General features: G+C 36.2%; 1 protein-coding gene across 2 annotated transcripts in view; it reads right to left on the bottom strand.

The window, feature by feature from the left end:
- Positions 1-368: 368 nt before the first annotated feature.
- Positions 369-14,696, bottom strand: part of ZNF800 (zinc finger protein 800) — a 30,221-nt gene continuing 15,893 nt past the window's right edge. The window contains exons 5-6 of one of the 2 annotated variants that reach the window (XM_049894745.1): positions 11,233-12,922; positions 369-10,012 (exon numbers count right to left, since the gene is read on the bottom strand). In XM_049894745.1, coding sequence (XP_049750702.1) covers position 10,012; positions 11,233-12,922 — 1,691 coding nt within the window. In that variant the 3' untranslated portion in view covers positions 369-10,011. Of the gene's footprint in view, positions 10,013-10,382; positions 12,923-14,696 lie in introns of those variants that run through there. The other variant, XM_049894744.1, reaches the window with a different exon arrangement.

The raw sequence follows: 14,696 nt of genomic DNA, 5'->3' as shown, positions 1-14,696 counted from the left end.
GGAAAAGAAGGACACCTCTTCCTCCAAAGAACCAAAAAAGGAACAAAAGACAAAAAATAATCCTGATGTGCAAGGGAAGCGTGAAGAAATATCCTCTACCTTTGCCATGACATAGACAAGGTTATCTCTTACCAAGAAAAAAAAAAAAATGGGGTTGGAGGCTTGAGGACGAGACGAAAGGTTTGAAGCAGGCAATGTGGGAATGGGATAAACGAAGTAATAACCAATTCCAATTCTTACAATTACACAAATGACAGGAGGCAATCGACGACTGCATGCTTGCTTTGTTGGGATCTGCGAATAGAACATGAAGTGTAACGTGAGCTGTGTTTCACAGTAAGTTTTTTTTTTTTTTTTTAATCTTAGAAAGAATCATTCAAAAATCACTCACTGCACACCCACACAGTGTGTGATTGATTATGAGGTACTTTTCAGGGTATATCATCAACACAGCACTCCCATGAGTTTGCATTTATCGCCATTACCTGGCAGCAATGGCAGAAACCAGGAGCATCACATGAGGCAGACAGGAAAGAGAAGCCATGAGTCAAAAGAAACCAGGAGGAGCTCACAGGTAGCGAAGCTATACAGATTAGAAGATAAGGTAACAGAAAAAGAAATGCAAGCAAAGACAGATTACGGGCTAGTGAAGCTGAAGCTAACTGATGTCATGTTCCTGCCTTCTTTCCTTCAACACTCTCTTAGCACCTGTTACGTGCTAGGTACACTGCAAAGCATTGCTGATACAAAAAGAAGACAGAATTCAAGCTCGTAAGGTGCTCAGAACGTGTCCATGTACCCACAGCCTAACGCTTACAACAACAAAAACACTGAAATCTGAATTTCACTACTCAAAATGATATACTGTTCAATAAAACAGTAATCACAAATTAGCAAAAATTACATCAAAAAACTCCATCAACAAATTCTTAAACAAGGAGCAAAAGATGCTGTCAAAAATGGCATCAAACTCCAGCATAGATTAAAGGCCCATAGAGTAATGATATGCTCGAACTTAATAAATTGGTGTGCACCATGGCTTTATCACAGATGTTACATCTGACTTTCCATTTAACGGCTGTATTAATGCCAACAAAAAGGCAACAGACATCAAATGGCAAAGCAAGATAACCAGAAACTAAGCGCTTTCAAGAAAGTACTTCAGCAGCAAAATGATAACCAACTTTAATGATCACTACAACAGTAGTAATAAACACTCGTTAAGCTCTTGCTTGAGCCAGACATTGTGCTAAGTATATTACATACAATATATCATTAAATCTTTAAAAATTCCCACAACCTATTTATTAGGTAGTTTCTAATATCAATTTACAGACAAGAAAACTGAATCTTAGAAAGATTAAGTTCCCCAAACCACGTATTTAATAAATAAAGGAGGCAGAACTTGAATCCAGGTCTGCGTAACTTAAAATTCCCTGCTTTAACTGCTGTGTGACTCTGCTTCCCCTTAAGAATGCGATGGTGCCAAGCACATGATGGACACTGAAGTGCCTGTCACCGAAGGAGTCAATGACAGGATCTCAGGCACTGCCGCAAAGTAAGCCCAAACATGGAAAGCCCAAGGAGAAAAGCAGGAGCAATACTTTAAGGATGCGCTAAATCACCATCTCAAACTGTGCAGCGTAATTCTGGGTGTCCGGAAATAGCAGCACCTGACAGAATGGTCTAAGGTGCTGCTGCAGGAAATGGAATGGCTCTTTCTGAGGGAAAACTTCAGGCTAAGAATCTACAAAAAGCCAAAGATGAAAATGATGCCAGGCAATTTTGAAAAGGAACCACAGATGCTGATCACGAAACATTATTTCTCACTTTTTCTCAGTACAGAAAGGAATATTGCTTCTGCATTAACAGTCTAGCCTGCTAACCGTCTAGGTTGCCTTCAATTTTATCATCTTTAAAAATGAAGACAAATGTGTTACTGAAAAGATTATTACATTCTAGGGCTTCATAGCCTATTGCCGTTGAGTCGATTCCAACTATAGTGACCCTAAAGGACAGATTAGAACTGCCCCCACAGGGTTTTCAAGGCTATAATCTTTATGGAAGCAAACTGCCACATCTTTGTCCTGCAGAGCGGCTGGGGGGTTCAAACTGCCAAACACTGTTACCTGCTGAGCACTTAACCACTACACTACCAGGGCTCCTCACCCTTCTTAAAAGATCCCCATCAAAAGGTTTTTTTCTGTTGAGTCCAGGATCATGTTTTATGCCACTGGACTCTGCCACCATGACTACCCATGACCAAAAGGGAATGTACCCTAACTGACCCAATCAGACCTTCTCTTACAGAGTCTGAACTCAAGCTATACGGGAAGGGCAAGTAGCTGAAAGACACAGAGAAGCAGGCAGTAAAAGCAATGAGGCAATTACAGCCATAGGGAGAAGATACAGCATGTGGCAACTGGTTTAAAAAAAAAAAAAGGTGAAAACAAAACCCGAGAAGGGCCAACAGCAGCAGAGAAGCAGTACTCCAGCTGCTAAGAGCAGTCCTTAGAATCGCATTGATTTTTGTTCCCTTTTTCCCAGTTTCCATGACATCTAGTTGAAATCTGTATGGTGAAGCCGGGTTGAACAATTACACCAGGATTCTCAGAGACTTGGCCATTTCTATGTCCCTTATTCCCCCACATATAGCCTTATAATAAACCTCCTCTCACTAATGACCAAGTACAACTCTGCTTGCAACAAAATAAGCCTTGCAAAATATTTATACACATGGGTGCATATGCAATTAGTTGACATGGCAAGCCTGTAGTGACTGGCAATCCAAGCATTGTGGGTCTTATTTCCACCTTGTAGCATGTTCTTCAAAGACAACGTATTACTTCACCCTAATTGTTCTGGAAACCCTGGTTGCGTAGTGGTTAAGTGCTACAGCTGCTAACCAAGAGGTTGGCAGTTCAAATCCGCCCAGTGCTCCTTGGAAGCTCTGTTTGGGGGCAGTTCTACTCTGTCCTATAGGGTCGCTATGAGTCGGAATCGACTCGACGGCAGTGGGTTGGGTAATTAAGTGTTCTCGAGAAATGCCTTCAGAGTAGAATCCTAAACCTTAAAAATGAACAACTCCGGTATCCTTACAACTGTGCGCTTAGAGATGACAAAGAGATCCAAGGCAGTTACAGAAAGCAAAACCATCTCCTGTAAAAGTTTCTTCCTCTTGTGTGTAAAACTGTTTGCATCTGAATTCGCTGGCATATAAGTGATTTTGTTCTTAGAATCACAAGAAGCAACAGCAATAAAGATGGCCGGGAAAGAACTGGCAAGTTGGTAAATTACGAAAATGTTCTGAGATAGTATAACTTGAGGATCTAAATCTTGAAAAATACTTATAAATTTCACTGAGTTGTCTATCTTTATGAGAGTTCCACTGACTTATATTTTATCACCACCAAGCCTGCCCATACAAAGGAAAGGAGAATGCAGCTCAGAAATTCTCCAAACATCTACAAATAGCCCAGTACACTGCATTCCAAGGAACTCAATAAATATCCGATGAGCAAAGAGCATGAAAATGACGTGGCTGCTCTCCTATAGAAGCTTATATAAAACTATTACCTTTCTCTCTAACAACTTAGATGTCAAACATTGAACGAAACTACATAAAAATCCTTATCCCTCAAAGTTGATTTTTTTCCCATGTAATCCAACCACTACACACATTGTGTTCCTAGTGCTTCACTATTTTTTTCTAAAAGAAACATACCCCTTGCTTTTTCTTCTCATCCAAAATAAAAGTTACCAATCATAACTGGCAGCCATTTTTGGATTCTGGTCTCCCAAAGCACCTATCTACCCAAGAAAGATCTTACCTTTTTTAAAAAAAAAAATACTTCTGCACAGCTGAGAAATAAAGCCTGACTTAATTTTTTTTTTTTTTTTAAGGCCACAGTTCCATTTCTGAGAGTTTATTTCCCAAATAATCCCATAGATAGAAGGGATTAAAACCAATATTCAACACCTGAGTTGTAATGAAAGTTCTATGCGCTCAGGGTTCATTTTGGTGTAATAATTTCTCATCTGAATGTAACATTATTACATGCTCCTGTACTGAAAGTGTTAGGAGATTATATCGAGCAGGACACCCAGGTAGATGGCAAATTCTTGCTACTCAAGCATCCAAAGTAGGTCTGTGTGTGTTACTTTGGTTTTTTTTTTTTTTTTTAACTGCATCATTCTATTGCTTAAACAGTAAAATGTTTTGTATGCCAGGAATGTGCTCCACACGCCTGACACAAGCAACTGAGTATCAGGACCATGAAGACACCGCACAACCAAGGTAGAGACCTCAGCACTAGCTCTGAAGTCCAGGATATCCAAACCCAGACGCAAGGATTCTATGGTGCTGCAATTTATACCAGTCCCTAAACACAAAAATTTCCAAAATCACCCTATCGTTAATAAAAATCATCACCCTATCGTTATAAAGCAAGATCACGAACAGCCCGGTGTGTGGGTAAGCTCCCCTGGCAGATAATCTAACACATGTGGGCCCGGCTGAAATCTGGAGTACTGCCACTAATGAAAACCACTGGCACGACTTGTGATGAGTGCTGTTTTTTCTTATCTCTTCATAACACGTTCACCAAAGAAACTCCCGACTCTGCCTAAATCGTGTTCCTGAAGAATTCATTCTTTTCGTAACTGAATGCTTTCTTTTCAATAGTGCTGCATGTCTACTTTTGTTTTATAGAAATATTTCAGCAATATTACTCAAATAACATTTGTCCCATGAAGATACTTTACACATGACCAAAAGTAACACAATATTTGTGTTACAGCAGGACAAATAGCAATGTGAATTTTGATACAGAGGGGTCGTTCTGGCAAAGAACCCAAAACCCACTGCCATGCCACATCTTTCTTCCACAGAGCAGCTGGTGGGTTTGAACCACTGACTTTCGGTTAGCAGCCGAGTGCTTAACTACTGTGCTACCAGGGGTCCTACCCACTGTTTTTAGTAAGTAACCATTAAAACAAAGCCTAACTTATAATGAATGTGCCACCTAACGCCTTTTTCAAGATAAATGAAAAGCGTGAGTTAGGAATGATGAACTACTAATACTGGATTAGAAGAGAACTGGTAGCAAATAACCATATAGTTGTCTTCATTGTCCCAATTAACTGCAAAAGCAGCAGTTAAAATCTGATGTGTAACAATAAAGTTCTCTATTTTAATGTACAAATTTCCATCTAAACTTTAGTAGGTAATAAAGTTCCACGTTTGAATATGCTATGCACAATCACTTACAGTAAGGATATTTAACATTTACCATCACATGCCAGGCACTGTTCTAAGGGCTTTACGCGTAGTTTTTCATTTTATTCTCCAAACAACCCTCTGAGGTTCAAAATATCCCATTTAATAGATAAAAGTACTAAGGTACAGAATGTTTAAGTAACTTGTCCAAGATCACACAGGAAGTAATTTGTGAATCCAAAAATGCTCACTAACTAATCTAGTCCCAGATCGTTACACTAAGCTACCAATAGGGTAATGCCACGAACACGCTTTGCAAACGGTAAAACAGAAGGTTGTACTAATTAAGGGCACAGGCTTTGGAGTCAGACCTAGTGTCAAGTCTCAGTTCTGTAACTGACTAGCTGCGTAAATTTGAGTAAATCGCTGAACTTCTTTCACTTCAATTTTCTCTTCTACACAATAGAGATAAGTAACCGTTCTTCCTTCAGAAGATTGCTGGTAAGAGTAGGGGCATAATGCATGTAAAGGTTAGCAGAGGGCTTGGCATACAAAAAGCACACCACAGATGTTCGTTATTATTAGCTGTTACTAAGAATTCTCTTTATTTCACAAACTTTCATCCTGGTACTGGTAGCATTTCCTAAAATAAGTGAAATCTGTCAGTATCAATGAAATAAAGACCCAATGTCTCAAAGTATGTGACAGCACAATTCTGAGATGGAAAAGGCCACTACTTGCTTTAGTGTCATTATCAAACATTTATTTAAAGTGCCTGTGTATACATCAAGGAGTGCTAGGCACTATACAAAATTATCAAGACACAGTCCCTGACCTCAAAAATATACAACCAAGCAAATTAATTCTGCTAAGTGCACACAAACAGCAAAACTCCAACTCTGGGCATTGCCCCACGAGATGCACCTAAGGTCTTTTATTAAGTTCCCCTCTCCTTGTTGTGTGGTAGTGGTGGCAACATGTAGAAAAGGACGCTCGAGTAATAAACCTGCCAAATCCAGCACGCAGCAATAAAGGTTCAGGAGGAAATTAGCCATTTTCTACCCTCTCGCTCTCCTCCTAAAACAAGTTTTTAGTTATCTTGGTGCTAATGATCTCTATTAATTAACCAGAAGAGAAAACAGGGTAAGATAAGAGCTGGAAGCTCAGAAGTCAGAAGAAACGGGTGCAGAAACAAACTATAAAAGAGAGGAAAAATGAATTCAGAAAATTAGGAAGGCCAAAAGTTAATGGAAATTTGTTTTATCCTGCATTCTACCATGTGCCTAATAGTTCAGGAAACAACTAACATTGCAAATCCTTACTCCTTTCAATCCTAAGGTTTCCTTGAGAGAGGGAGAAAACTAGCAGAGTACAGTATTCTAACACTGCAGCCAACGTCATACTTGACATACCTGAGAACTAGGCTTCAGATCAACTATAAGAGTCACGGCTAAACCATAATCCTTTTAGAATATGGGTTCCATTAGAAAAGTAACTTACACAAATCAAACTAAGGCCTTGTGCCAGAGGAAACCTGGAGGCCAAATCTGTAAATTTTTAGAAGCATGTCTCTATCATTTTCAATGGCCATGCTCTCTGAAAAGACCTTTTGCAACTTCACAACGGGAATTGATATCTACTGTGACTATCGCCATACCTACATGCCCTAATACCTATGGGGTAATGCCTCTTTTTATCCCAAAGCCTAAAGTCATAGTAAAACCACAAAGCTCCCCACTACGCCTCCACAGGGTCTTTAAAGCAAACTGAGTAGAACAGCCTATTAACCAGAAAGCAGTATAACAAACACATTTTCCTAAAAATGAGGAGGTATTTTCAACAATAAAAGCAATCTGTCAACTAAAAAATTCGCTCATCTATACAAAACCAGGCTAAATATTAAGGATTTGTAATCTGCACATTCTTCAAAGATTTTCTTTTTTAAAGCCAGGAGTAAAGAGGAAAAAAGAGGTTATGAACCAAAAAAGTAGTTGTTGGGTATTCAAGCACTTGGTGTGTTCTAATGAACACCTATCCAATGTCAGCCGTATCTCACCCAGTTCTCACTTATACTATCTAAACTTATGAAGTGCAAGCTATACCTGTTGTTTCTCCTCTTTCATCACATTTAAGAGTGGAGAGTCTATTAGATTAAGGTGAATTCCATAAAGAAAATTCTCACTAGACCAAACCGCAGTAAGGGTGGATATAATTTATAACCACAAATAGGTCTTAATACAAATAAGCAACTTGCGATGGCTCTTTATGTGATTAACTACCCCTCCTTACAACAACAACAAAAAGGCATATAAACATTTGCTTACCTAGCCTACACGCAGAAAACCTGCTGGCACAAATTTCTCAGGCCTCAAACCTGAGCCTTTGAGATGACTGACAGTGCTCAAGAGCCAAAATAAAACCAAAAAGTAAGGATGAAGACCAGAAAGGAACAGGCAGAACAAATAATCACTTGTTTACCTTCCTAAACTAGTCCCAGTGTAATGCCACTGCCTCTAACTCTTGTCTGCCGTGATCCATTAATCTGGCTATTACGAAAAAATATTCCTAACTTCTATAACTACTTCTAATTTAGGCAAGTCCTGACAAAGTGCTATTTTTTTCTATATGACCCAGATGAAATCTTTTGACAGTCTCTGGAACGCTCATTTCCTCCCTCTAAATTCCTGATCTGTGGGGCCCTAGAGTTATTACAGGGGAGATACGCTTTGAACAGCCCTGTGGAAAAAGATGAGGGGAATAAGAGAATTCCAGCAACTGGGCTCCCCTCCTCCATTAGCAGACCAGTTTTCTTTCTTTCCCACAATATTTAACAAGTAAAGCAGAGAGGAAAAGGTTGACATACAGATGAGAGGATGCAGCAAAGAGCTCCCCCAAACATCTAAGGAATCCTACCTTTTCACTGGTTATAGGTACTTAACCTGGAAAATTTCTCTGGAATATGTCTGTGTGTAGGAATGCATAAAAGATAACACCTTGCGAAAGTCAAACATACAGGTTTAATAATGTGCAACTGATGAAGATGGTTTATAAATGGAATACCACCTACACATTTACTTCCCTAAATATATTACGCTATTCATCATTAAAGTTAGACCTATATAAGTACAAGTTTTCCATATGTGGAAAAGTAAATCTGCTTTTAAATTAAAGAGAAATTATTACTCTAATTCTTAAAAATAAAACTATCAGAATATAATTCAAGTGTAGCTGCTCAGAGTCACTGAATAAGTTTAAATTTGACAATAAAACATTTAAGTTTCAACCAATGCACCTTTGTGGAAGCACATTTAGCTGAAATAACTTCGAGTCTGGTTTATTTCCATCACATATAGCACATTTTTCCAACAAGAGCATGTACATTCAATAGAGAACATTTCCAGCAACAGTTAAGTTACAGTCCTTCTAGTTTCCTTTCACAGTATATTTTAGTGCAAAGCACTAGGAAGGGTAAATGTTTTTCTAGCTATAAAAGCATTTTATTATGACCTTGTGGATCTTCAACATTTTAAAATTTTATACAAAAAGTATATAAGATGGACAGAGTCCCTCCTAAATACAGGAATGAACCTATATAAAAACATGCTATATTTTCTGCTGTACCTTTTAAAATTATAATTTGACACAAATTCTAAAAAATAAAATATTCCCTAAAAAGTACAAAATATTAACACACAAAAACCTGCCCAAAATTTCATAAAGATAGATGGACTTCTGTTTTTCCTAAAATCTTGATTATAAAAATGGACAAGAATTCATTATTCTCCAAGTTTTACAGTAGGAATCAAATATTAAAGTGGTCATTTAAGATTTTTCTTAGGAGAAAAAAAAAAAAAATCAGGGTTTCTACCCCATCTTTTTTTAGCAATATTTAAGGAAATAAACTAGTATTATAAGAAGTGGTTGTGCATGGATTGTCTGCATCTATAAAACATAAGTAAGTTATTTATTACCTTCATATTAACATTAGTAAATGTGTGGTCTTTAAAAAAAAAAGAAACTGGAAAAATTAAGTTGCATCTATCATTAAAGTGCTTGTGTATAAAATTTAAAGAAAAATAGGGGAATGCTTAATTTTCACAAAAAGCTCAGATGTTAACAAATGAAAAATGTAATGATCCACGCATGAAAATGAACTGGAACTTTCTTGTATCTTTTCTAGAATGAAACTTTCAAACGCTTAAGTGCTGGAGAATAAGTTAGGAATAAATTGATGTGAAAATAATTACAAATATTTAGTAAGCTAAATATTCATAATGTGTTGAGACTAATTTGCCTTTTGTTCTTGTCATATACTAACTAGAAAATATATATATCTGTACAATCCAGATGAAAATTTTGTCAAATAAAGTGGAACAAAGCTAAAATCCTTATGATAGAAAGTCTATGCCAATTAAAAACCACCAGTGGTGATATTTTCTTCAGGTTGTTGATTATTTTACTCAACAAACTGTTTGGACAACAAGCTTTTAAGTATTTTTGTTAGAAATGGTAGGCCAAATGCACAAGGTCAAGGGTAGTTAGCTGATGGACTGTGATGATGATATGTAATGTCACAGCTACTTGAAAATGCTGGAAGAGGCAGAGAGGGCCTGAGAGACAAGTGGTCAGATGGTTATTTAGTCAAAAACAGCAGTTACAGTTGAATATTTATGAAAATGGTTTTCTCTTTTTTCCTCATAGTACCATTTGAAGACGTTTAGTGGTTCTAACACCAATTTAAAGTCTTTCCACAAAAATGAACTCCAAACCTTTTCGTACATCACTTGAAGTTATCTGAGGAGAAATGGGAATAAATGATCACTTTTGAGTTTATCAATAAAACCTTGTTTTTAAAAGTATACAACAGTAAATGACTTCTAAAGGATGGTTTCATCTCAAGTTTTCCCACAAATGAAAGCCTGTGATTATGAAACCACATTTAACCTACTCAGCACTCAAACTAAGTACTCTGCTTTAGAATCTGAATCCAAAACTAATTTAATACTCATTTTTTTTTTAGATATACACTAAATGTCTTAATACAAGGGACAGTTTTTGAAGGTAAACTTTAAAAATATATATAAACTTGTAAAAACAAGTATAAGGAATCTACTCCTTATTTTATATTGCATTTTTTAAATCTACATTTGTTCCAAACTTTCTAAAAAATATTTTTCTTTCTTCCCTGTAGAGATTATACTTTTCTTGCAACAACAACCACAAAAAAGTCCTACTTAACAATATTAACTATGCTGAAATGATCACCAAAGTTTGTTTAAACAAAAAAGGAAAAACTACGAGGCTTTGGGGCCTAAATAATCATTTTTTTCATAGATCAAAACTAAAAAACAGTAAAACTAACACACACTCCCAAGGAGAAGAAAAAAAAAAAACCTGACTTTTGTTTACCAAGTTTCCCCCTTTGCCTAGAAGCGCTATGTTAAACATAAACAATAAGGCTAATCATTCTAAATTCAATTTGGGTATTTTTTTTTTTTTCTGAGTGCAGCACTTTATTTAGCCATCAAAGATTTTTACAGTAATTACAGTGCCCCAAGAGTTCTCCTATAATTATCGCCTTCACACATTCATCCTAATATATTTAACTTTCCTACAATGCATTAATTAGTAGACTAAGTTGCTGAATCAAATTAAACCTGTGCAAAGTTACTTAAACAGAAGGCTTCTATTGTAAACATAAGCCAATGTAAATATATATATCGTACAATATTAAGAGGAAAGCACTGACCCTGTGCCATTCTACCTATAACTATATTGCATTGTCCTGTGGAAGGTAAGTTCAGAAGTTAACTTTTGTTCCCAAGCCACTGGAATAAAGGTCACTGAAGAGGTAAATGCAATATGCACATTACTCTTCCAGTTCCCACTGCCATAAGATATATGGAAGCAAACATGTGTTAAAATGGAACCAGCTATAAATTATGATCAAATGATTTTTTTTTTTTTTTTTAGTTCGATGGGGGAAAAAGCAAAACTCTGTAACTGTTCCTCACCAGACAAGAGCCTTAGATCTTGTACTTCGGCCTTTGGTTTTGTTTCCTTCGGGTGAATTGGAAGCATTTGCCTTATGAGTTTTCTTATGATGTTCAAGGTAAGTCTTTTTGGCAAATGCCTTTCCACATTTATTGCATCTGTGAAGAGAAAAGTTTTTTGTGACTTTGACTTCAATACCAACGTCAGCTACTTCATACTTTTTACTAGGAGAGTTAGAAGTGCCATCATGTTTTGAATCACTATGTTTTGCTTCGTCCCTCGAAGGGCCTCTTTTTGCCACTTTATTTAGAACAAAATCAATGGGCTTTTTTATAGCTCTGATCTCTAAACTGGCTGTTATTTTCCCAAGGTAGCGGGAAGACTTTTTATGAACCACAGTTATATGTCGTATCACATCACGCTTCCGACGAGTTTCGTAAGTGCAAAGAGGACACTTGTAGAATTTAACATAAATGTTATTTCCATCTGTGTGCAATTCGATGTGTTTAGTCAAGTTCTGTTTGGAAGTAAACTGACGTTTACAAAGTTTACAGTAAAGTTGCTTAAAGTCAAAGCCAGCTGAAAGTTTTGGTTTTCTGGTTTTTTGCTGGCCACCTGCAGCAGACGGACTAGTTGATTTAGGGCTTTCAGAGTCTTGTTTAACTTTATTTTTCTGTGCTGCCGGTGTGTTCTTTTTTTCATTTGAATGATTTGTTCCCTTTAATTCATTCTGTGGAGAATGGGTAATGGAAGGGGGTGAAGATTCTACAGAATCTGCTGGTTCAACTTTAACTTTTATTTCTGTACTGCTGGCAGTATTATTAGGGCCTTTCTCTCTTTTAGAGTTTGTTCCAGAAAGAGTTATCTTGTGTACAATTTGCATATGTCTTTTAAGCATTATTTGTGAACTATATTTCCTCTTGCAAAGGAGGCATTTGCATGCAGTTAAATTGTATTCAGCCTTTGAAGACGACTTTTGTTTTCGAGTCTTAAAAGATTTTTTAGGAGAAACAGAATCCAGGAACAAAGGTTGCCCAGGCTTTGTTGCTATATCAGGAGTAATTGAATCCCTCCTCAGTCCTCTATGAACTTCATCAAAATGCCTCCTTACATTCGCTTTTGTAGCAAATGATTTACAGCATACTGGACAACTCCTACTTAATGGAACTAGAACAGTACTGCGTCCTTTAGAGGACTGGTTTGGATTCTTTCGTGTTTCAATGTACTTTTTTAGTTCTTCCATCTTTTTCTTGTGTACTTTTCGAATATGACGACGAACACCTCGTCTGGAATTGAATTCTTTTCTACAAAGACAACATATCAACTGGTGACCAAAATCAGAACTGTCAGAAGTTTCCAAGTCAGCCTGTGATTCCTGAGGTTGTTCGTCAGGTGGAGGTACAACTTCATCTGTAACAATCTCAACAGGAGGTGGCTCTATGGTGTCCACCTCTGCATCCGGAACTGGTACTCCTTTAGACTGTTCAGCGCTAGTTTCCTGCATTTGAACGTCCGTTTGCTCAGGAGTGCTGCTTGACTCTGTGACTTCAGTAGGATTATCAGTCCTTGAGATATACTGAAACACTGCATTTTGATTAGTTTCTATGGGTTCTAGCTTAATAATATATTCTCGCTTGTCCACACTTGGATATATGGCTTCTAGGAGATCGCTTATGGCTTGGCTTTGTTTATCATTTACATCAGGAAGGTCTGTTAAGGAAAAAACAACATTTTAATCTGAAATAATTGGCCTGCTCTAGCCCACTAATATTTTATGAATCTCTACCTTAAAGTCTATTACTGGTTCATATTTATTTTTATAAGAGCATTGCCTATTTTTTAGTATCTTATGAAGATAAAAATAGTGGTAACTAAACTAAAATTTGTTCTAACTGAAATTCTCATCATAGTATGCAAATGTTAACAAACAGATGCAACCTGGAGAGCTACTTTAATTTCTAAGTGCTCTTAATAGAAAACAAAAAGTACAAAGGTATCCTGAACGATAAAAAAAAAATTCATATTTTTAGTCTAAAAGTTTTAAACTAGCAAAGGCAACCCCAAGTTCTCATTACCCAGAATAGATGAAACAGCACGAAGAATGTTACTTTATAAATAAAAACTGTTTTGGGAGGAGAGGGAACTTAACATTCTTATTAATTTTACCCATAATAATAAGCTAGCATAATTGAGTAAGGACAAGTTGAACACCTTAGATAAATGAAAGAGCATAAAAAGATTAAAAGATTTGTAAGAGAATATATAAACATCAATAGAATGATGTACAGAAATTATTCGCTAAACTCACTTCTATACATGCCTTCTTAACATGACACAATTCTATTAAACAAATGATTAATGAAAAACTAAATTTATTCCAAAAATAGAGCTTGCTTTATTTACCTATGCAATTATTACACCCTTTATAGACAAATATTCCCATTGTAACAAAGTTGTCTGACACCAGTTACGATTACACATACAACTCTAAAATCTAACTACAAATACAGCACCAAATCTGACAGAAATGAATCCTTATAGTTCTTAGAGTCAACTAACCTTTCTTTTTCTAAAATGGATAAAGGCGTTATCTATGAGCAGCATAGCACTGTCGCAGAATATTTCTACAATGAGTACTGCTAAGAAAAGTGCACAATAATCCAGCAACCTACTTATCTATTTCCCTTTATAAGACAATTCTATAACTAAAAGATAACAAAGAATAACTACTAAAAAATAAACTAATTTTCTAGCAATACTTTAATTAAAAGGTTAGATTTGAAATTAATCTCTACAGACTGCCTTTAAATTTACAACTCAATGATAAAACAAAGTATAGCAGTAGGAAAAGCTTCCAGACAAATAAGACTTTTTTGTTTTTTCTATAACATACTTTACACCACTTTCACACTAATAATTAAAGCAGTATTTTTGATATTTGGAGTTGGCATTTCCTCCCCATCCTAAAAAAGTTAAGTTACAAAATCCACAATGCAACTACGGTATCAAACTGACAAAATAAGTTGTGTATTTTGTAGGTCCACAAAGAGTTAAATTCCAGGACAAGAAATAATGAAAGTAACCTGTTAGCTATTAAAATATTTAAACAAATTCATATTCTTAATCAATTCTTAGGATCTCTAAAGCAAGAGGGTAATATCATTACATATACTGCAAACTTAAACATACATATACAATACAATAAATACACCTAATTAAGCGAACACCTGAGTCAACAAAGACTTTATTGACCTACAACCTGCCTTCATCACGTAAGCTATTTTGGATCTCAAGTTAGCCCGTGACACAATTCTGTATCTTATATCATGACTGATCTAAATAAATTTCACTGAGAAAAGTGATCTTCAAATCAAGAAAGATCCAGATAACACTAGAAAAATATAAAGATTGTTTAATACTCTCCATCATTCCCAAGAAATCACTCATCCAACTTGTTAAAGAATTAAAGACGAAAAATACAAGA

This window comes from Elephas maximus, chromosome 8 (assembly GCF_024166365.1).
Source record: "Elephas maximus indicus isolate mEleMax1 chromosome 8, mEleMax1 primary haplotype, whole genome shotgun sequence".
Lineage (NCBI taxonomy): Eukaryota > Metazoa > Chordata > Mammalia > Proboscidea > Elephantidae > Elephas > Elephas maximus.
Note: the sequence above shows the minus strand (reverse complement) of the source record. Positions and strands in the feature narration are given on the sequence as shown.